The sequence below is a fragment of the Anguilla anguilla genome, chromosome 17 (assembly GCF_013347855.1).
Source record: "Anguilla anguilla isolate fAngAng1 chromosome 17, fAngAng1.pri, whole genome shotgun sequence".
Lineage (NCBI taxonomy): Eukaryota > Metazoa > Chordata > Actinopteri > Anguilliformes > Anguillidae > Anguilla > Anguilla anguilla.
This window is the reverse complement of record NC_049217.1, coordinates 4140175-4162747: the sequence shown is the minus strand read 5'-3', so window position 1 is coordinate 4162747 and position 22573 is coordinate 4140175. Positions and strand designations below refer to the sequence as shown.

The following is a 22573-nucleotide window of genomic DNA, read 5'->3' as shown; positions in this document are numbered from 1 at the left end:
AGTCTCAGCGCTCATTAGGGCCCCGTCATTGTGGATAGGCTACTAATTCCTATAGCCTTTCCACCGTCTAAACTAAAGGCGAATTTCCTTTGATTCTGTTTACCGTTTGAATAATACCGTTTTATTTTATTTATTTCTTTATTTATTGTTTCTAAACAAGACAACACATTTACTGCATACTTAACGATCAAATACATTTTTACCATTATTAAGATGAGATTCACCCTTTTTGGAGGTCATTTTGTCAATAGATTCATAATTCGCATAGAAAAAATAGCACATAGGCTACATGAATAAAAAATCCAACGTTTTCACAAGCCCTACTTTTCATAATAGCTATATTAAATAAACCAGCGATAGGGAATACAACCAATTTAAACGATTTATCTTTAATTAGGTACATGTTCTCGTCGAATTTATCCTATGGCACCGAAAACTACGTGCGAGTGTCAGTCTTCTACAAAAGTGAGTGTCATGTTGGCTAGATGCAGAGCACATATAGTTAGCCGGTTGTTGAAAAAAAGGACGTTGTTTCCCTATGAATGCATAGCCCACTGTTAAACGAGTGGGGACGGTAAGGGAAGCAAAAACAACGAATTGTAACACGCAAGGTTGGACATGGTGTATTTTAAGGACTGAATTGAGCTCCCTTTAGATTCCTAATACCTACTCGGTGATGGTGCCGTGAGTTTCATTGTGGGAAAGGCTCCTTCGGAGGGCGGAACGGAGAGCTAAAGGCTTTTCTCAGTTGGACCTTGCGAGAAGAGCAACATATATTTGCAACTGGCGACCAGTGTGATGGATAGAACTCGCGTTGAAACCGAAAGATGGCAAATACATCAAATCCGAGGACTTCACTTTTAACGGAGTAAAGATTATACACACGCCAGTTAACTCGCCAGTAAAAAAAAAACGAGGTAAGCAATAACCTGTTGTTGAGTTCTGTAGTTATCTCGGGTGAAGATGTGTGAAAACGTTATTTCGTGTGAAAACGTAGCACTGGGATAATGCACACAGAACGCTGGATGTTTTTTTAATTTTTTTATTTAAGTTTAAAAAAGGGTAACTATCCATTAACCATGGTGCTAACATGCAATATAGGCTACTAACCAAAGATATTGAGAAAACGCATAACGTGTCATGGTGCTAAAGTAAAAAGTACACATTGATCTGTCTTTAAATAATCTATATTTTGTTTCAGGGTTTTTTATTCCAGTGTATATCATGTCACATAATATAAAATAAAAATGACGCTATAGGCTATTTATATATAAATGTGTCTACATTCGTGCCACTTATGGGGTAATTGTAAATAAATTTATAACAATAGTTGAGAGCGAGTATTTAGAATTATTATTTGCAATAAAAATAATTGATAATTTTAACTGAATTCGAGGGACCTTGTTTGCGAGAGACGTGATCAGCGCCACCCTCTGTTGAGAGCAACGAACAATCATAGCTTTCCTATCCGGTCTGATTTTACATATTATTAACCGTAAATTTAAACTTTATGAATATCAAGAATCATTTAGTGAAATTTTGATTTAATACCATGAATTAACATTTATGGTTAGTTTATGCTATGGTTAGTTTATGCTCTCTCTCTCTCTCTCTCTGTCTCTCTCTCTCTGAACGTGCACACAATTAAATTGTCATTTATATTCTATTTCATTGTTTACCTATGGGCGTGACACACACACACAAATATAAAATGAAATACAGTGAAATATATTGCATCAGTTTGACTCTTTTGCATGGCACTTCCTCTGAAGTGATGCAATACAATCTTGAAATGTACGCAGAAGCTCAGAGGTTTATTTCTTTGTTTACTGGCATTGAATGTGCACCTGAATGTGGTTCATTTTGCAGTCAATCCACGATTAATCGCCACTTTTTTTCCCGCATGATATGGACCTGGAAGCCTGACTTCCATTGCCTGGTGCTCTGCCTCCCTCTGGCCAGGCCTCAACCAGGTGGCCTGTGCGCCTGCCATCTTATTTGCTCTTCACTGTGCTGTTGACACTCCAAGAGCTTTGGCAAACAAAGTACCACGGCTCTAAAGATGAATATGACATATTGCAGCTGGCCAGATTGAGCTCAGGGGTGGATACATCGCTGTCTCCCATGGCCACCACTATCACGATGGTAAAAATATATGGGCTGCAGGAAGCATCTTTAATTATTTTTTTCGCCGGCCATAATCCACGGTCAAAGACAGCATGCCACGTCAAAGACGTGGGCGCTCACGGACTTGGTGTACATATGAACCGATTTGTGAGACGTACGCAGCGTCCTTATCGCGTCTCCACAGGTATAAATCCCGCCCGGCGTCATCTCTGATCATTTATGGCTGCACGGCGCTCGCCTCCTGACTCATCCCAAAAGAGGCGGTTAGAAACCTCAAAGGTTTCCGTGGGTAGTACGGCGTAAGTCATTTGGAAAAAAGGGAAATGTCACTATGCCCCCCCCCCCCCCCCCCCCCCCGCCACCACATCTGTGAGATATCTTCCTGCTCTTTGCAGTCAGGATGTGTCACCAAATGCATGGCCCCCCTCCCCCAATGTTCATTCTCAAAACATCCTTCAAAATTATTAACGTGATTAAGCGGCAGATTCAACCGGTGTTGTGTGACTGGATTGAGCGTTGAAGGAAATTGTCCTGCCTGTCTCTCCGAGGCATCTTCGGTTTAGCTGTGCCTTAATGGCCCCGCCCACTTCCCAGTTGATTGACACTTAGAAAGGGTGCGTCACGCGAATGTGAATCACGACCCGGCGCTGCGACGAGTGACGCGGCCGGGTTGTCCCCCCTGCGTTACATCCAAAGGCTCTCTGCAGCCCCTCTGCCAGCACCTGCATTAGGAGCCCTCTCGCTGCATCCAGCTGCTGCTGCAACCCCTCTGCCAGCACCTGCATTAGGAACCCTCTCGCTGCGTCCAGCTGCTGTTACCTTACTGCCAAATTCGTTCGGCCTGAAAAAAAAACAGAACGGTGCTACCATCAGGAAGCTTTGTGGCGCTGAAAGTCCCGCAAAAATAAAAAAAATAAAAAATGTGTTGGGCCGTCTCAGGACCTTCTAAGGGCTGCGGCACGTTCAGCCAACCGCGAACGCGAAGCGTCGGCCGCGGCTTGAAGTGAAATTTGCTCTCCCCTCCTTTTCCGCAGTCTCGTTTAGAATTCCGTCTGTTCGCGCGCATCTGCTCATGAGGTGATGTATTTTTAGCAGGTAACACGTTGGGAAACGCCTATGAAGCAGCGTGGATGCGCTGTAAAAAGAAATCAGCACAGCAGGCTCTATTTTTAGTTTAGAGTTATTCCGTGTGCATTGTGAGGCGAAGACAATGCACAATGGTCAAGAGCAACAAGGCTGACGTCAGCAGTGTTATGGCTTTGGACATGTACTTTCCAGTATGTGAACCGTCGGTTAAGTGTGGATGTGTGAATGTGGATGTGGGAACTGAAATTAGAACCAACTTGATGAGCGACCATCGCTCACATCTCCCGGTCACTAAATTGGACCTTTAGAGCCGATCCTTTGAAATTAGAAAACGGTTTAATTGTCAGATTCTGACCTTTGACCTTCAGAACAGCCTCCTTCCACAATTGACCATTTAGAATGCTAATCGTTCCCCCCCCCCCCCCCCCCCCCCCCCCTGCTGTTTTAATTGGTTGGCTTTGAACACACTGGAGGCAACAGGAAGCTGTGTTTTATCGTTAAGATGGCGGGGGCGGTTTAAGGCGTGTCCGAGGCTAATGGGAGTGGACACGGCGAGCCGGGGAGAAACATGCTGGAGGCGAGCCTCAGAATGGGTCGTGCTAAGCGGCCTGTTGTGGGGATCTGTCTGCTGTCAGAGGCACCAGCTGCCTGCCTTATCTCCCAGCTCTGCTGTAGGCTGAGGATGTAACATCAGGTGTGTGTGTGAGAGAGAGAGCGTTTGTGCGTGCGTATGTGTGTGTGTGTGTGTGTGTGTGTCTGCGTGTGTGTGTGAGTGAGTGAGTGAGTAAGAGAGAGAGAGAGAGAGAGAGTGTGTGTGTGCGCGTGAGGGAGTGAGTGTGTGAGTGAGAGAGAGAGCGTTTGTGCGTGCGTATGTGTGTGTGTGTCTGCGTGTGTGTGTGAGTGAGTGAGTGAGTAAGAGAGAGAGAGAGTGTGTGTGTGTGCGTGAGGGAGTGAGTGTGTGAGTGAGAGAGAGAGCGTTTGTGCGTGCGTATGTGTGTGTGTGTCTGCGTGTGTGTGTGAGTGAGTGAGTGAGTAAGAGAGAGAGAGAGTGTGTGTGTGTGCGTGAGGGAGTGAGTGTGTGAGTGAGAGAGAGAGCGTTTGTGCGTGCGTATGTGTGTGTGTGTCTGCGTGTGTGTGTGAGTGAGTGAGTGAGTAAGAGAGAGAGAGAGTGTGTGTGTGTGCGTGAGGGAGTGAGTGTGTGAGTGAGAGAGAGATTGTGTGTGTGTGTGTGTGCGTGCGTATGTGTGTGTGTGTGTGTGTCTGCGTGTGTGAGTGAGTGAGTGAGTGAGAGAGAGAGAGTGTGTGTGTGTGTGTGCGTGAGGGAGTGAGTGTGTATGTGTGTGTGTGTGTGAGAGTGAATGAGTGAGAGAGATTGTGTGTGCGTGTGTGTGTTTGAGGAGGGGTTACTCAGCAACGAGTACCAGCTGGTTTTGGCAACACACGCAGAGGCAATGGTCTGGCTTCAATAAACATTTGTCCCTATCTTCGCCCCACATTTACATGCTAATGTTTATCATTTTCCCACACAAACGCAGTCTGGCGAAGTCATCAATCACCAAAATTAACTCGCCAAACTACGTTTGCGAATTGACAGTGAACATATGTGTTTGTTTGCTTGTCAAGGGCAAACGTTTATAGAATCCATGCCTCAGAGTATTTAGCGAGCCTCAAACATTAGATTTGTAGCGCAGAATCAGGCTTCCGACATAAGAATCCTCTTATTGGAACAAAAATCTAATAAAAATCGAATAAGCTGAATAAATGGAGAAACGGAAGCCAGGTATCTCAGGTTCTTTGAACTCCTCTTCCTGCCGACGCACACAAAAGAAAAACAATAAAACTGTCATCCTGAAGCCCCTCAAAATCAGTGTGTAGTGCGCTGGACTCGACAAGCGTGAACGCAAATGGGACACCTCGCGTCAACTTAAAGTGTTTTAAGCACGACTCTTTTCTTTTCAACCGCCAGAGATTTGTCACTTTCTGTGAATAATTTAACGTGGCGCCGTTATAGCATTTACGAAGAGTGTGAAATCACGGGCTTCAAAGAGAGAACCTCGGGTGAGAAACGAAGCTGTTGCAATAACTTTAGCAATATATTACATAGTTAACAACTAATGCATACAATATGTGTTTCAACTAACTACATACTGTTATGTGCTCACAGGGCAATATCACCAGGGTGCCTTTTAGTGTCCTCAATATAAGGTATTCTGATTTGATGTACATTGTAGAGCAGTACCCTATCAAAATGTTCCTTATTAATGAGTGAGCTTTTATGGTCATATAAACCTAAACACATTGGGCCTCATTCACAAAGCATGTGTACGATCTCATTTGATCGTAAACCTTTTCGTAAGAAGATTTGGTATTCGTCATTTTTTTTCGTATCTGTATTTGTTTGTGGCTGTTTCATTAGGCTAATCACATGAACAGGATTACGCATAAAATTTACAAATAGTCAACATTCATCATCTCATGCACCTGGGATACGCACAAAAAAACAGGTCTGCACATGTGTCATGAATCCCATATTGGTTTTTCATAGGAACAATATTTGCTGTTCACTCAACTTCAATGAGAGCACAAAAGTGAACAAATCATAAAATAAAATAAAAATGTCCTCATTTTCTTATTTTTAAGTTGTGTGTGTCCTTAAAGTTGCTGTCCAACCTGTCATATTTTAGTATCTGCACACTTAAGAAAATACCCTTTTTATTCAATGATATCACAGCTGAACAGCAGTAGTAACAAGTCAGTATCTACACTTCATACCACCCAATTTTACATCATGTGTTGCTTGCTTAATGTGGTCCAGTCTATATGCTATATAGGTTTATAGGTCCACCCTGTGAGGCTAAAATACAGGGGTAGTTTCATAATTTTAAATGTCATAATTTGAAAATATGTTTCTCAAAGAGGACAAAATCCACTTCAGATATTCACCATTATTCTAGCCTTGTCACAATCACTTGGAGTTCGGTTGCTAATTTTAGCTCAAAATGTCCATGCTGTCATTGGCCACCATGTCGTCAAATACACCGGGGCTGGGTGGACGTATAAATCAAAAGCACGAGTGTGTCATATTTATAATCACATTATATTATAAGTTTTTAATTTTTAATCATGCCTGATGGACAGATGCAGTGCCTGAATCCAGAGCCACAAATACACAAATAAAGCCAATAAATGCTCTGTGCAAATGAAAACATCCACATGGAAGTATGTGGAAAAGCAGTTAAGGTGAGCTGTAGGCCAAAAAATCCTGTAAGTGAAGTTAGAGGTGACATGAATGTCAACGATGTTAGGGGTATTTAGAACAATCTGTTCAGCTTTCTATGGTCAATATCAAATGCCACCACCAAGTGTTTACCCCAAGGAGAGAAGCCAATAAAAAAAATGATACACGCATTTGTAGGGACAAAGGATTGAAACTGCTTTTCCAAATACAGTTGCTACAAGGTAGCGATATCTACGTTAGGTTCAGTGAATGGTCCCCGTGGGTCAAATCGCTATTAGGATATCATTTGCGCTGATGACGTCACTCTGCAACTTTACTTTTCACGCGTAGTTAAATGTGCTCATGCGTATGTATACCTGGAGTGAATGTGCTAAAACAGGGTGGAGTTCTCCGTGTGATTTACTCAAGCACGCATTCATTTCAGCTCCCCTCTTTGCCTGAGAATTTTTAGAACTGCTGAAAGCAGGTGGTAATTTGTTTGTGCCATAGCCAGTAGCTCACGCGCAGGTGTCGGGCTGTATGTACGTCCTCGGTTGTCAGATCAGTTTTCACAAACGCATCTGATGCACGACACTCTGGAAAGGTGATGATTTGTCATTGCTGTCCACGCTGTCCGTCCTTAGTCCACCCTGTCACACCTGTGGCCACCCTATAATCTTGGGTTTTTTTTTTTTTTGGTTTTTTTTTTTTATCAAAATTTTATCATGTGATCAAATATCAATATAATTTGTGTAGCATATTAATGAATTTGAGGGGCCCATCAATATATGCTTAAAAAGTTAAGCTGAATATCGTTATTTTTCATTTTTATTAAAAATAATTCTTCAGAAAAGCACACAGTTTACACAAAATTGATTGTTTGCTTATAATTTGATAGCAATAAATGAACATGATTGGGACTCAGTATGTTTATGAAAATACAATTATTATAGTAATCCGATGAAAATACTTTCAATCTGTATATGTCCCCGACATGGTGTAAATATCTCATGGTTTATTCAGTGAAAATATGCTTGTAATTATTTGAGTGTCTAAGCCAAACATTGACCAACGTGTTTTTCCAGAACCCTGATGTTTACTCTCTGCATTTGAACCTAAATGGAATGTCAATTTTTGACAAATTTTGACAAATTTAAAGATTTTGTGAAGCGCCAAAGGCACCGTATGTTGATAATGACCTTCCCATGATTACAAATTTAAGGCAAAATGATTTCATTTACAGTGAAATGTTTAGTACTTGCTTGCATTAAACTTGTGAATGCTTATCAATGTAACGTTCATTAGAATAAATCTACACTTAAACAAGTAAATCAGAATTTATCATACACACATCAAATGCATCAGAAGTGGGTTCAGTAATTTCAGTAACAATCACATTGTCTCTGACATACATCAATGTCGGCCATGTTGCATGAATCAGTTCTCTGCCAGCCAAATGTAGTGCACTTGTACTGACTAAATCCTGCTTCAATTATTCATATGATGAAACATTTAATTGCCTGACTAAATGCAACATTCAGACGATCCATTTAGCATATTTATTTAGGCTTTTGCTCATCTAATTAACTGAATAAATGTTCTTGTGCTTGCGAAGGGCAGCTTAATTAATGTAGAAACGATTTTAAAATGTCTGAAAATTGTACAATGAGAAGAGGAATTTTCGGATGAGGAACAGGTTGATTATCCCGCTTGACATTCTGCGCACGGCGTTTCCTCCGTCCAGCGGTGTCCTGACGTGACCTCGCCGTCGGCGGAGCGGGCGGACGGAGGAGCGGAGGATGTGTTCGACGGGGCTGGAGCGGCGGAGGCAGGCCACGCCCTCCCAGACGCCCGAGGGGAACGTGGTGATGAGCTTCAGCTTTGAGAGCTACCAGCTGGAGGACGAGGAGTGCCAGGCCAAGGAGGTCCCGGACAAGGGCATCCTGACCTTCACAGAGCCAGGTGAGCTCGCAGAGTAAAGAGGCACCTGATGAACAGTGGAGTCCTATGAGATTTTAGAAAATCCTGTAAGACGTTGTTGTAACTGTAGTGCATTGTATTGAATTTATAATGACTCTCATCCAAAATTGCATAAGATATTGTGCCACTGTCCATCGTCCAATTGTCCTAGCATATAGGGGTAATCAACTTCAAGTGTAAATCCACAAAGGCGTTGTCTTGGCCAGGGCTGTGCAACCCTGCTCCAGGGGATCTCCCATCCGGAGGGTTTTCACTCCAACCCTAACAAAGCACACATCATTCAGCAGCTGGAGATCTACCATCCTGTAGGTTTTCACTCCAACCCTAACAAAGCACACATCATTCAGCAGCTGGAAATTTTGTTGCGCTGCTGATTAGCAGAATCAGGCGTGCCAAATTAGGTTTGAAATGAAGATCTACAGGATATATCTTCAGGAACAGGGTTGGGCAGCCCTGGTCTAGGCTCCATAGAATGTAGAGTATACTGTAAACTGAAATCCTATAAGATGGTGTCAAAACTCATATAGGATGTATTGGGCTAATCTACTGTAAATTAAAGTCCTATGAGAGACTGTCGAAACTCCAAAGTATATTGGGCTAATCTGACTGAATTGACAATCCTTTCAGAAAATGTCATAATTCTGTTATAAGTGAATTGGGCTAGTCTTGCTGTAGTACATATTGGGCTAGTCTTGCTGTAATGCATATTGGACTAGTCTTGCTGTAGTACATATTGGGCTAGTCTTGCTGTAGTGCATATTGGGCTAGTCTTGCTGTAGTGCATATTGGGCTAGTCTTGCTGTAGTGCATGTTGGGCTCGTCTTGCTGTAGTGCATTTTTGGCTAGTCTTGCTGTAGTACATATTGGGCTGGTCTTGCTGTAGTGCATATTGGGCTAGTCTTGCTGTAGTGCATTTTTGGCTAGTCTTGCTGTAGTAGATATTGGGCTGGTCTTGCTGTAGTGCATATTGGGCTAATCTTGCTGTAGTACATATTGGGCTAGTCTTACTGTAGTACATATTGGGCTCGTCTTGTTGTAGTGCATATTGGGCTAGTCTTGCTGTAGTACATATTGGGCTAGTCTTGCTGTAGTTCATATTGGGCTAGTCTTGCTGTAGTGCATATTGGGCTAGTCTTGCTGTAGTTCATATTGGGCTAGTCTTGCTGTAGTGCATATTGGGCTAGTCTTGTTGTAGTACATATTGGGCTAGTCTTGCTGTAGTACATATTGGGCTAGTCTTGCTGTAGTACATATGGGGCTCTTGATGTACTATATATTAGGCTAGTCTTGCTGTAGTACATATTGGGCTAGTCTTGCTGTAGTTCATATTGGGCTAGAATTGCTGTAGTATATATGGGGCTCTTGATGTACTACATATTAGGCTAGTCTTGCTGTAGTACATATTGGGCTAGTCTTGCTGTAGTACATATTAGGCTAGTCTTGCTGTAGTTTATATTGGGCTCGTCTTGCTGTAGTTCATATTGGGCTAGTCTTGCTGTAGTACATATTGGGCTAGTCTTGCTGTAGTGCATTTTTGGCTAGTCTTGCTGTAGTACATATTGGGCTCGTCTTGTTGTAGTGCATATTGGGTTAGTCTTGCTGTAGTTCATATTGGGCTGGTCTTGCTGTAGTACATATTGGGCTAGTCTTGCTGTAGTTCATATTGGGCTAGTCTTGCTGTAGTACATATTGGGCTAGTCTTGCTGTAGTACATATTGGGCTAGTCAGGTTGTAGTACATATTGGGCTCGTCTTGCTGTAGTGCATATGGCAGATCTGCTTCTCTATCTTGGCGGGTCCTGTAGGAGTGCACCTGAGAGTGCCAGCATGTTGGCACAGCCGGTGCTGACTGCAGCGTCTCGCCCACGTGCACACACAGCTCAGACAGGCCAGAACCAGAGGTAAAGTAATAATAAATCAGTATTAAACATTTAAACTACAGACAATTTAGTACTTAAAAGGCTGAGATTTTCTTCTCTCTAAAGCCCTGCAGTAGTCTAGGCGTGGAGGCACTGAGGAATGACTTAAGCCCATTAATGTTCAATGAATTCCCTAATGGGGACATGCTTGAAAAGGATCCACACTCAGGAGAAAGAAACTCAGCTTCAGGAGTGGAGGTTTCCTTAAAGGTCACCGAAGGGTCACTCAACAAGGAACTGCCAGTGCCTTTGTAATTATGGTTTTGTATAGATATCTGGACAGGGCTTTGTATTATTAAGTTCAAGCTCGCAGCAAAGGCAATGCGTTTTTGAAGATTGAACCTTACATGAGACAGATGAAAAGGGGTTTTGAGGAATTTCTGGTACTGTGTGGCCACCCAAACAATTTTTTGGGGATTTGTTGACAAAGTAATCATTATCTTGTAAGTTACAAATGCATGTTTCCTGGAGTTTCTGGATTTTCACAAAATGGATGAGGATAAGGACACCCAATTGGAACTGTATGAGATTTCAGCAACTGAATATCTTTGGCATGCACCTGTAACTACAATTTAATTCACTTAAAATCACTGTATGTTCATTGTAAATGTATATGTCTTTAACAGTGACCCAGATTCATCGCCTTGAGCCATGGCATTGTCCTAATTAGGATAAAATGTTGGATATATGCGAGAAAGAGCTTAGTAAGCATTCATCTTACACACTTGTTTGTCTTTTTTTTAGCAGTGACCCAGATTTCGTTCCTTACGGAAGTATCGTCCTTGTCGGTAGACATTTAATACGTGTTCTCCTGAAGGCTTTAGAAAGACAACAATGCGATGAGCCTGCCTTCTTCTCCCGGTGTCTGCGTTAGCCTTTGAAGAGCCTGTGCCCGACGACCGTTACCATGGGATCTACTTCGCCATGCTGCTGGCTGGAGTGGGTTTCCTGCTGCCCTACAACAGCTTCATCACCGACGTGGACTATTTACACCACAAATTTGAAGGTGCGCATCCGCAGACGCGGCTCTGCTGTGCGTATAACGCTGTCTGATGAACGACCGGTACTTCACCCGGCGACGCTAGTTGCGTTAGCCTGTGTTGACTTTCAGCTCTGTTCTGTCTCTAAGGCAGCTGCCATGAGATTTTTTTCTTTTTCTAAACTGAGAAAAGGCAGAAATGTTTGTGTCCACTGAAGTCTTTCATCCTGGAACACAGTCGAAAGATTTACTGAAATAAATGTGTAAATGTGCTCAATTGGTAAGGCTGAACTTTCAAACATTGGCTTAGGGAGAACGTTCCATTGTCAGGACTCAGACACCAGTCCTACTAAGGTGACTCAGAGTGCTGATATAGGATCAGTCTTTCCTTTTAGCTCATAATGGAAAATGTTTGGACGTGTTAAGGAGAAAACTGATCTTGGATTAGCTCTCCTACTCTGAGACACTTCATGAATACAGGCCCAGGTCCTTTCAGTCTAGTTGAGCAAATCACATCCAAAAACACATAAACGTAAAAAAGTAGAGCAGTCTGATTACACAACATTGGTAGATCGTAAATTGTATTCATTTTTTTGTGATTTTTTTTATAATTATATATTTTTTATAATAATGCCTGAATCCCAGAAAGGAACTGAAATGGGTTGAAATAAATGTTTTTTTAAATGTTCGGTCAGAGATAAGTCATTGGCCAGAGAGCAATGGAGTTGTGTAATCTTTGGTTGTGATTGGCTGGTCGCCTGGCAGGAACGTCCATTGTGTTCGACATGAGCCTGACCTACATCCTGGTGGCCCTGGTGGCGGTGGTTCTGAACAACGCCCTGGTGGAGATGCTCAGCCTGCACACCCGGATCACTGCAGGTGAGCACGTACGCTAGCACACGCACACACAGAGGCGCACACGTGTGTGCTCATACACACAGGTACATAAAGACACACTTCACAGACATGGAAGTATAAACACACACATACTGTATGGGCATAAGCATGTAAATGTACAAATGTACGCACGTCCACACGTATGTGAAAACACACAGACACACGCACGGGGCAGCGTACATGTGTACTGTACGCACACGCGTTGAAGACCCAAACACGCTCACACACGTGCAAGGTGCGGGCATTCACACGCGCAAGGTTGTCAGTCAATCCCAGTGTAATTAACTAGCGTCAGAGAGAACGGATGAAGGGAACAGGCTGTGTAGACAGAACTGTCTGTCGTGAAGCCCGTCATTACAGTCATCTAAGGAGCCAGATTGTGACACGTGGTCCTATAGAATGGTCTTTATCCCCGTAAAAGGTTTTTGTCACCAGAACGCCCCCGCCCCTGTTGCAGCTGAGCCGAAGCCCGGCCTGTCCGCTCGTCTCCTCTGGCGCACGTGCACCGGCGGCCGAATTTGCTCGCAAGATGGGTGTAATTAGGCCTTCTCTGGCTGCCGATCCCAGGGACAGATCCAACACAGCTGGCTTTAAAAGCAGATTAAAAGCAAACTAATATTTGCTTTCTCGTCCCGCACACTGGGAGTTAAACTTGCACGTATGCTAACAAAAAAAGAGAAGGGCCCATTTGGAGGGGTAGTAGCAGCGAAGCACTTTGAAGATCAGAGTCCGGTCCGCTGAAAATATGCTCTCTCTGCGTGTTGTCCACAACGATGGAGTTATCGTGCAAACGGGGGGGAAGTGGGGTTATCTTTTCGATCTAAAGGGATATGGAGGCAAGCGAGTGTAATTCCCGAGGCGCCTGCTTTCAGATGAGGAACGCTTATGAGATGAGCGGCGCACAATGCCGGAGTGCGCTGGATGGGAGAGAAACGCGCTAGCGAGCTGTTAGCACGATGATCGCTCCGGTGCTCGCCTCTTTAGCCGACGAGCGAACGTGAACGATGGCCTGTCCCCCGCAGGCTACCTCTTCGCCCTGGGGCCGTTGGTGTTCGTCGGCGTCTGCGACATCTGGCTGGAGCAGTTCACCACCAGGCAGTCATACATCATCACCCTGCTGGCCGTGGGCATCGTGGCATTCGGATGTACAGGTACCTGGTGAATTCGAAGAAGAGCACGTCGTGGATGTCTCAAGGCATTATTCTCATTAAGGGGAAACTGGGTCACCTTTGCACAGCGATATGATTGTTTAATATGTTCTGATTCTGGTCCGCCTTAATTCTGTCTGGCGACCATATCCCGGAATGTACGTTTATGATGTATGGTGTCTTGTGTCATTAAGTTGTCTGTCAATCTAAGGGGCGATAAGGGGCGACATAATAAGGGGTGACATAGCTCAGGAGGTAAGACCGATTGTCTGGCAGTCGGAGGGTTGCCGGTTCAAACCTCACCCTGGGCATGTCGAAGTGTCCTTGAGCAAGACACCTAACCCCTAACTGCTCTGGCGAATGAGAGGCATCAATTGTAAAGCGCTTTGGATAAAAGCGCTATATAAATGCAGTCCATTTACCATTTACCAATCTCATAACACAGGCACAGACAGGAAGGTGATTCCCGGTGTGCACACCACATTGTGTTCTTCGTGGTCTGACCACAACAGGCGCTCAAGATGACCTTATCGTTTCATTCGAATCAGGACCCTGGAGATGCATTCAACGATTCAGACCTGTAGCGTTCACAATGAAGCATGTTAAACTGAATAGCAGTATGTCCTATAAGGAGGGCCGTAACCGTGCAATACCTTCTCTATCCATTTTTCTTTACCAGTTCAGCAGTCCAGTTTCTATGGTTACATGGGGATGCTTCCAAAGAGGTACACGCAAGGCGTCATGACCGGAGAGAGTAAGATCATCTTTTATTCCTGTGTCACTCGGCACACTCCCTGGGGAGCCTGACATCATTAATATCAGAGCCAACGGGGAAAACATCTCAGATTCTAAAGAATGGCAAGGGGGGGGGGGAGGGAGGGAGGGAGAGAGAGAGAGAGAGAGAAAGAGAGAGAGCGAGACAGAGAGAGAGAGCACAGACTAACCATAAATGAGAATGAGAGACAGCTTAAAACTGAACTCTGAGGAATAGTGACATTTAAATTCTGGTATTTATAGTAAAGCTGATTTTTCCAGATTTATAGATATAGATAGATAGAATAGATAGATTGATGGATTGATAGCCTGAGTAAATGTCGTTTTGAAGCCACTGTATTATATTGTTTACATTGCATTTCTTTTTTCATAATGCTCTATATTTTCAGTAGATGCTCTGTTGGTTGTACTACACATATTGTTTAATCACATGATGAACTGCCTTGAGTAAGCAATATATTTATCTATTTACTGCTCTGATAAGCTTTGCACACACACACACACACACACATATATATATATTTATAGATATATATTTATAATACATTACACCGAAGCATTGTCATGAAGCAATGGTTTTATGTGAAGAATTGTACATAAATTGTACAAAAATGGTGTTTCTCCATGTTACTTCTCAGTATAAATTCGACATTATTTATGCGACGGGAACATGATATTTATGTTCCTTGCTGAATCTGGGCCTCCTCCCTCGTATTTTTCCGCCGGCGTTTTGCGCATTATCCAGCTGTAATTTACTGAAGTGATTCAGGCTCAGATGAAAGGCACAACATCAATTCCCCGCGGGGGATTTAGACATGCAAATTAGGGATCGCAAACCCGCCGCTGTATCCTCCTCGCCGAACAGCTGTCCTGGCAGATTCGCTTCGTTCTCCGGAGCAGGTAAAATGTCCCCCCCCCCCGTCTGCGTGGAGATAATTCAGTTTTCAGACTCGTTTTAGAGCGATGTCACTTCCTCGCCCCCCCGGGCAGGCACGGCCGGCGTGATCATATCGCTGAGCCGCATCTTCACCAAGCTGCTGATCAAGAACGAGAGGAAGAACACCATCATCTTCTTCCTCATCTCCATCGGCCTGGAGCTCATGTGCTTCCTGCTCCACCTGATGGTGCGCCGGACGCGGTTCGTGCGCCACTACACCGGCCTCGCCCGCCAGGGCCTGAGCGAGGTCAAGGGCCAGGCGGACTCCGGCACCAGATACCGCGTCCACCACGACGCCATCACAGAGGAAGTAAGATTTGTAAGTTTTAAAAATGTATATTTTTACGGAGTACACACAGCAGAATTATGCGTTATACAACTGTAACAGAGTGACAGACCTGGGTCAAATACGTATCTATTTCGGATTCAAATACTTTTCTGTGCTCTGTTGATCTTGCCTGGTGTAATTGAGCCTGCCAATATGACCAAAAGGCGGGGTTTGCACTTTTTGAGAGTATTTCATTGGTATCAATACACCAGACAAGATCAGTAAAGCGCAGAAAAGTATTTGAATACAAAACAAATACGTATTTGACCCAGGTCTGCAGAGTACATACGAGTCTGCACTCTGTTACGTTCATATTTGCTGCGGAGATATTTGATGTCATTCATTGTGCTATAATTTCAACCTACCAGTGAGAAAGTAAGCTATTAAAGGCTCTTGTTAGAGAACACACGTTTGGTTCGTTCCGAGAACCTTAAATGGCACCTTTGAGATATCTTCATCCCTTGAGCCCTCTATTTATAAAAAAAATAGACTGCTTGAATATGATTGATTGGATGCGTCAGGCACACGGCAGTTCGGCGGCTATTATAGGAGCGTCTGCCGTACGTGAGCGGCTGCTTAATGCGTTTCTGAGCGCGTCTCTCCGCGCTCTTTCGATTAAAGCGGGAAAAGATGGACGCGCGTAGTCACAACAGTCATTTGCGCCGCGTCTGCGACTAATCAGCGTGTGCCGTAAACAGATGCTAACGACGGCGAGGTGAACAGCAGGGGGACGTTGTCCTCGCGGGCTCGATCGCCTCCCACCCGAATCCGCTCCTCCGGATCGAGGCCGCCGCTTAACCGAAAATAGGTACCCATCCGTCACGCGTTTAACGCGCGCGTGAGGGGCCTCCCGCCGCGAACAGCCGAAAAAATGTTTCCCCCCCCCCCCCCCCCCCGCCGGAGTCCTTCGTCACGGTAACGACCGGAGGGGCCGGGGGTTTTTGGCGCAGGCGCGCGTCCATCGGACGCCCTTGTCCTCATCGTCCGCCCGCGGGCCACGGCGTCCGTTCTCGCAGCGGGACTTCAGGCCGCGTGCGAAATTCCAAAATGGATGCCTCCTGTTGGGCCTGTTTGAGCTTCGAAGAAAAGGCCCTGTTTGTTTGTGTTTTTTTTATGACAGATTGCTGGACCTGCGTGTCCTGTATTTAAATTTTGGCTGGAGATTTTCTCTGTCTGTAGAGGAGGATTTGGAGGTACCACACGGTTCGGTTTTCCATTGAATAGCCTGCTCGGGGCGACAGAGCTAGCGTTCCACCTGGGAATTTTGGCTGTCACTTTCTGGACGCAAGCCAAAGTCCTCTGGTCAAAGCGCTTTTGAGCGGAGATGCTTTGTTGAGTTTTCTCTGCAGCCTGAGGGAGCACGCGAGGGTGGGAGGGAGTGTTGTGAATTAATGAATGCGTGAGAAGTGACCGAGTGCTGTGAATGAGTGACTGACTGAATGAGTGAGTGAAATTAGCAATTGAGTGAGTAAATGAGTGACTAAGTGAATCAATGATGCTTCTGTTTCTCCAGCTGTGTAGTTAGTCAATTTATTTCCCATCAATAATGTTATTTTCTCCAAGAATCTTTGGATTTGCGAGGGTCTCAGAGTAGGAGTGCTGATCTGGAATCATTTTGAGATGCTTTGTGAATACAGGCCTGACCTGTTTTACTTGTTAATGGTGTGAAATTAATTGCTTATATATTTACACATACTTCTTAGGTCTTTCTTTTTAGCTGTTCTTAGCTGCTGTAACTGATGTGCGTACCTTTGTGGAGGCATTTGAGTGCACTTCTAAATTCACACAGGGGCATAAATCCTTTGACCCTCTTCTCAGCAAGTAAACTCATTTAGAAAATACTTGAAAATCAATTTGTACTCGAGGGGTAAAAACTTGGCTTGTTGGCTCCCAAATGTCCTCTTCAGGAGCCAGTTAAATTATACCTCTAGGTCAATGAAGTCCTCACACTTGTTACAGAACTCATTAAGTGATAAGAGATAGGCAGTCCAGTAATTATTCTGAGATAACTGGTCGCTTTTAATACTTCAGGTCTTATTAGTGAAATCTGTCAATGTTATCATGACCTGTCAGTGACCTGTTTTTCAATGTGCTTCAAAACTTTTTAATCCTTTGTTTTTGCTTTTTCCTTGATCTGGACTGCCCAGTCGTATTTGTTGGCGTGCGCTGTTGCTACCGCTTTCTCTGTTAAGTTGGGATAGCTGACACTAGCGCGTGTCTCTGGAACTGCAGGTTGCAATTCACCGGTCCACCAGAGCAGGCGCTGTGGAGTCATTAGGCTGGGAATGCCCCTGCTGGTGAAGGGACTTCCTCCCTGGGTCCAATGCTATGGCCCGGAGCTGCCCAACCCTGTACCTGGAGATCTCTACCGTCCTGTAGGTTTTCGTTTAAGCACTAATTTGGCAGACCTGATTCTACTGATTAGCAGGTCAACAAGATCTCAAGCTGTTAAATGAGGTGTGCTTTGTTAGGGTTGGAGTGAAAACTTTACATGGGGGTAGATCTCCAGGAGCATGGTTGGTCAGCCCTGCTACAGCCTGTTTTGGATCACCCGCAAAACCATAGGCTACAGTCGGCAGTGGCACAGGCAGGATTTGGTGCTGGACTGGTGTGAATACGCCATCCGGCCAGCCCAAAATCACAAATATGTTTTGTTTGCATTTTATCGGCAAAACCATAGATCGTAGCCTTTTTCATAGATTCAACATCTGAGGTTAGAAACCCTTTTGCCTGTTCCTTCTGTTTTGCCATGGAACACGAACACGAATCATTCATCCAAAGATACTCTCAAAGCGAAATTTTTCCAAGATACTTTTTCCTCACGGAGTGCTCCAGTCAGAAGTTGTGTGAGGCCGTCTGCCTTCTCTAGCGTGACTCATTTCCCTTGAGTTATTTCAGAAAACTTCTACTGCCTGAGCCCCCTTTTGCTCTCTCCAAATTAAAGTGAGTGCTTTCCTGGCCTTTCCTGCGCACATCAGACATACAGTCAGTTAATGGGCCTGTTTTTGCCAGACACAGCAATGAGGTAAGCTCGGGAGGGGCACATCTCTTTTAAAAGCGAGCGTCTTTGCTGACGGATGCTTCCTCCTTAACGTCCCGGTGCCTGCGTCTCTGAGTCCACTCTAAAGCCTGCGGAATCCTGAACACCGGTCTAAGCGGTTAGAAAATGGATGGATGGATGGAAAAATGGATGAATCTTGAACACGCTCTCATAAAGTTACGCGAGCACAAACCTGATTCATTTAACCCTTGCGTACGATGCGCCTGGTGTCACACAGCCCCGTCACACAGCTAGGCAGGCCTGGAGGGAAGCTGCCATGTTCATTGTCTGGGTAGATTCTGCTATTTCCCATTGGCTCAAGTTGGGCTCTCTTAAACAACAGGCAAACAACCTTTTTCCCTCTTTCTCTCTGTCCCTCTCCCCCCCTCGCTCTCTCTCCCTCTCTCTTTCTCCCTCTCCCCCCTCTCTGTTCCTCTTTCTCTCTCTCTCTCCCTCTCCCCCCACTCTCTCTCTCTCTGTCTCTTTGTCTCCCCCCCCCCCCCTCTCTCTCTCTCTCTCTTTCTCTCTCAGGATAATGGTGCCTTGGGAGTCTCCCCCACTGAAGCTGTTGGGACAGAGGCTGAGCTTGCAGGCGGTGGTACATATGTGAGATTTGATGTCCCCAATCCGAAAATAAAGAAGAACTGGCCCAGCATAAAGGGTAAAGGAGAGCAGTGCCCTGGGTTTGGAAGTGGTGACTGTTGATTGGTTTGCTAACATGTTCCAGTGGTTGACTATGCCTGATAGACCTTGCTCTAGAGATAATTAGTGATTTTTTTTTTCTACTGAGCAAATTCAATCTCCAGCCTAGAACTACTGGCAAAGGGTTTCTTCTGAGCATCTTCTGAGCATTCAAAAAAAGAGAGAAAGTAAAGGGTGACTGGTCCAGGTGCTGAGGTGATTTAAACTGTCACAAAGAAGGAAAGAACATGTACCGTTATGAGGAAAGTCAGCATAAACTGCTTTTGGAAGTAGTGGATGAAATTATATGGATTTTGATTGGCCCATTACTATTTTATTTTGATTCTGCATTGGTATTGCAAAATACTCCACATTCTATCCATCCATTGTCCTTCTTCCTTCCCAGACTAGAAGCAGCCATTATATTAGCCGTGTCATTACATGATCCACTGCAGGCTGTGACCCTCTGGGAAATGTAGTTCCGAACTGGCATTCCACAAACGTGGCAAGAACATATCCACAGCAATTAGCGGAGCGGGAAACAGAGCGTTGAGATGTTCTCTGCCTCTTCCACAGAAATGATCCTGCATCGCTACATAGTTTCCAGGGTGATCTGGACCTACATGCTGTCGATTGCCGTCACCTACTTCATAACCCTCTGCCTGTTCCCGGGGCTGGAGTCGGAAATCCGCAACGACATGCTGGGCGACTGGCTGCCCATCCTGGTCATGGCCATCTTCAACATGTCCGACTTTGTGGGGAAAGTAAGTCCCAGAGTTTCGGGATATTGACTGTCCCAGCCCCAAGAAAGCAGACGGCAAAGAATTTCAAGTTTCGCAATGTAGTTCCAATTAGCCACGCTCTACATACCCCTGAGACCTGGCAGAAAAAGAGTATTAAGGATTGAAATATTTTGACATGAGAATATTTTGGCCTATGACAAAAAAAAATATGTTGCAGCGAGAATATTTTCAAAAATATTTTCTTTTTATTGAATGCCCCTTGTGGTGTCAGTTTCCGCATAGTATAATATATGGCTCTTAAGATTAAGACAAGAGACTCATGTCCCCTACAAGGGACAAAAATGAATTGCCTTTGTGTAATATATTGTATGTCTACATACAAGTGGAGCTGTTGAAACATTATCACGTGGCAGTAGTAAGTAAACGTATTTGGTGTGAATGGGGCCAGCGGTAGGCGGTGCGATTGTAAGCGCGTGTGCCTGACCGCCCTCACTTCCTGTCCGTGCCCGCAGATCCTGGCGGCGCTGCCCTACGACTGGAAGGGCGGGCGGCTGCTCCTGTTCTCGTGCGTGCGGGTGGTCTTCATCCCGCTCTTCATCATGTGCGTGCACCCGGCCGAGAGGCCGGCCCTGGGGCACCCCGCCTGGCCCTGCGTCTTCTCCCTCCTCATGGGCGTCACCAACGGCTACTTCGGCAGCGTGCCCATGATCCTGGCGGCGGGCAAGGTGCCCCCCGAGCAGAGGGAGCTGGCAGGTGTGTGCGTGTGCGTGTGTGTGTCTGTGTGTCTGTGTGTCTGTGTGTGTGTGTGTGTGTGTGTGAGTGAGAGAGAGAGAGAGTGTGTGTGTGCGTGTGTCTGTGTGTGTGAGTGAGAGAGAGAGTGTGTGTGTGTGTGTGAGTGTGAGAGAGAGTGTGTGAGTGTGCGTGAGTGCGCGAGTGTGTGTGTGAGTGTGAGAGAGAGTGTGTGAGTGTGAGTGTGCGTGAGTGCGCGAGTGTGTGTGTGAGAGAGAGAGTGTGTGTGTGTGTGAGTGTGTGAGAGAGTGCGTGTGAGTGTGTGTGAGAGAGAGTGTGTGTGAGTATGTGAGAGAGAGATTGTGTGTGTATGAGGGTGTGAGAGAGAGTGTGTGTGAGTGTGCGTATGTGTGTGTGAGAGTAACAGAGTGTGTGAGCAATAAGTGTGCACATGTTAATAAGCGTGTGCATTTGTGCGTAGCAGTTGTGTGTGTGTTTATAAAGTGTGTGTGCATGTGTGCACATATTATGTTTTTGTGTGTACACACATGCACGTGTGTGTGCATGCTTTGTGTGTGCAGGTGTGCGTATTGTGTGCATAAGTTTACGTATGTATATGTTTGTGTTTAAACAGGCATGTACACTGTATGTCTATGTGTTTAACTTGCATCTGTGTGTATATTTGTCTGTGTATGTATAATGCATAGATAACAGTGGTGATAATGTAGTGGCGGTTTTCTGAGCAGGCTTTTTGTTGCGTTCTTCCGCAGGGAACACGATGACCGTGTCCTACATGGCAGGGCTGATGATGGGCTCTGCGGTGGCGTACTTTGCCTACAGCTTCACCGCCCAGGGCTCCAGCCACCGCGCGGCATGGCCCCTCAACGCCACGACGACCTCGGGGTACTGAACGCCGCGGCCGGCCCGCCGGCGCCCCCCCGGCGTCGGACCGACGCGGTGAACATCGAACGGCGTCAAGCGCAACGCAGTCACGACGGCCGCACGCACCCGAGAGAGATTTTTCAAAGACGTATCCCACAGTGCTCGGCCGGGCAACGGCCTTCAGTTCCTGATGCCCAAAAACAACCCCACCCCAACCCCCCCCCCCCCCCCCCCCCCCCCGTGATCCGCGTCACCAATGAGAGAGCTCACTTCGCCGCGCCGCCGTCTGTCGCGGCGGGCCGTCCCCCTCCCGTCTCCGTAGCTCCGCCCCCCCCATCGTGGCCTCGTGCCGACCGCTTTTTCCAGACGCCACGCCACGTGACATCGCCGGTTTCGTCTCGTCGTCCTGCGTGTCCTTTCACGAACTTTCATCGTCTCCCCCTCGCGCCTCATCGCTATCGGGACACTGCCGAGAGGGGTGCTAATGCTAACGGGCTCGGGCTTCCTCTCAGCTCAGCTCTCTCACTCGTTTTTTTGGGAGGAAAGACTTTTTGCAGGTCCGAGGAGGGGACTTAACACTAACGCCAACGCGTCTCAGACAAGGAAGAGGCCTCTTGCTGATGTCGTGAACTTGATGTCGTCCACATATATATATCTGTGAATAATAAATCATTTTTGCTTTCCTATGTTTTTTTAGAGATTCGGTGTACATTTCATTAATTCGCCATTTTTCATTTGCGTTAACTGTCGTGGCACGGACGTGACTTCACCTGTGGAAATCTGAAACATTCTGCTGTGACCTACACCTCCATCCAAACGTGGATTTCTGCAAACGGCTGCAGCAGTGACTGTATCGGTACTGGACAGAATGAGACTGATCGTGCTTGTTTTGTTCGTAATCTCCCGTCTTTACAGTGTTGGAAACGGCTGTTTGTTGAATGAAAAACTGCCCTATAAAACAGAGTCACTGTCTGCGCTCTTACGGGCAGTAAATCCCGATGAAATAGCGTGTTATTATCCGTGTGTACGCTGCAGTAAAGCTGGACAAAATATGTCTTTCGCAATTGCCTAGAATGTGCATTAATGCTCTCTGTTTCAGTGAATGAC

At 45.5% G+C, this 22573-nt stretch overlaps 1 protein-coding gene across 2 annotated transcripts; it reads left to right on the top strand.

Annotated features, from left to right (window-relative positions):
* The first annotated feature begins 440 nt into the window (after positions 1 to 440).
* On the top strand, positions 441 to 22535 carry LOC118216253 (equilibrative nucleoside transporter 4-like). Of its 2 annotated transcripts, none has more exons than XM_035397336.1 (11): positions 441 to 917; positions 8175 to 8392; positions 11203 to 11334; positions 12073 to 12186; positions 13227 to 13355; positions 14032 to 14106; positions 15117 to 15373; positions 18963 to 19092; positions 19689 to 19876; positions 20368 to 20608; positions 21355 to 22535. In XM_035397336.1, exons 2-11 carry the CDS (start codon positions 8230 to 8232, stop codon positions 21492 to 21494), a joined length of 1569 nt encoding a protein of 522 aa, XP_035253227.1. In that variant the 5' UTR covers positions 441 to 917; positions 8175 to 8229; the 3' UTR covers positions 21495 to 22535. The 2 variants fall into 2 exon arrangements, with proteins under 2 accessions (XP_035253227.1, XP_035253226.1); XM_035397335.1 differs by having other exon boundaries at positions 15117 to 15382.
* Positions 22536 to 22573: the final 38 nt, after the last annotated feature.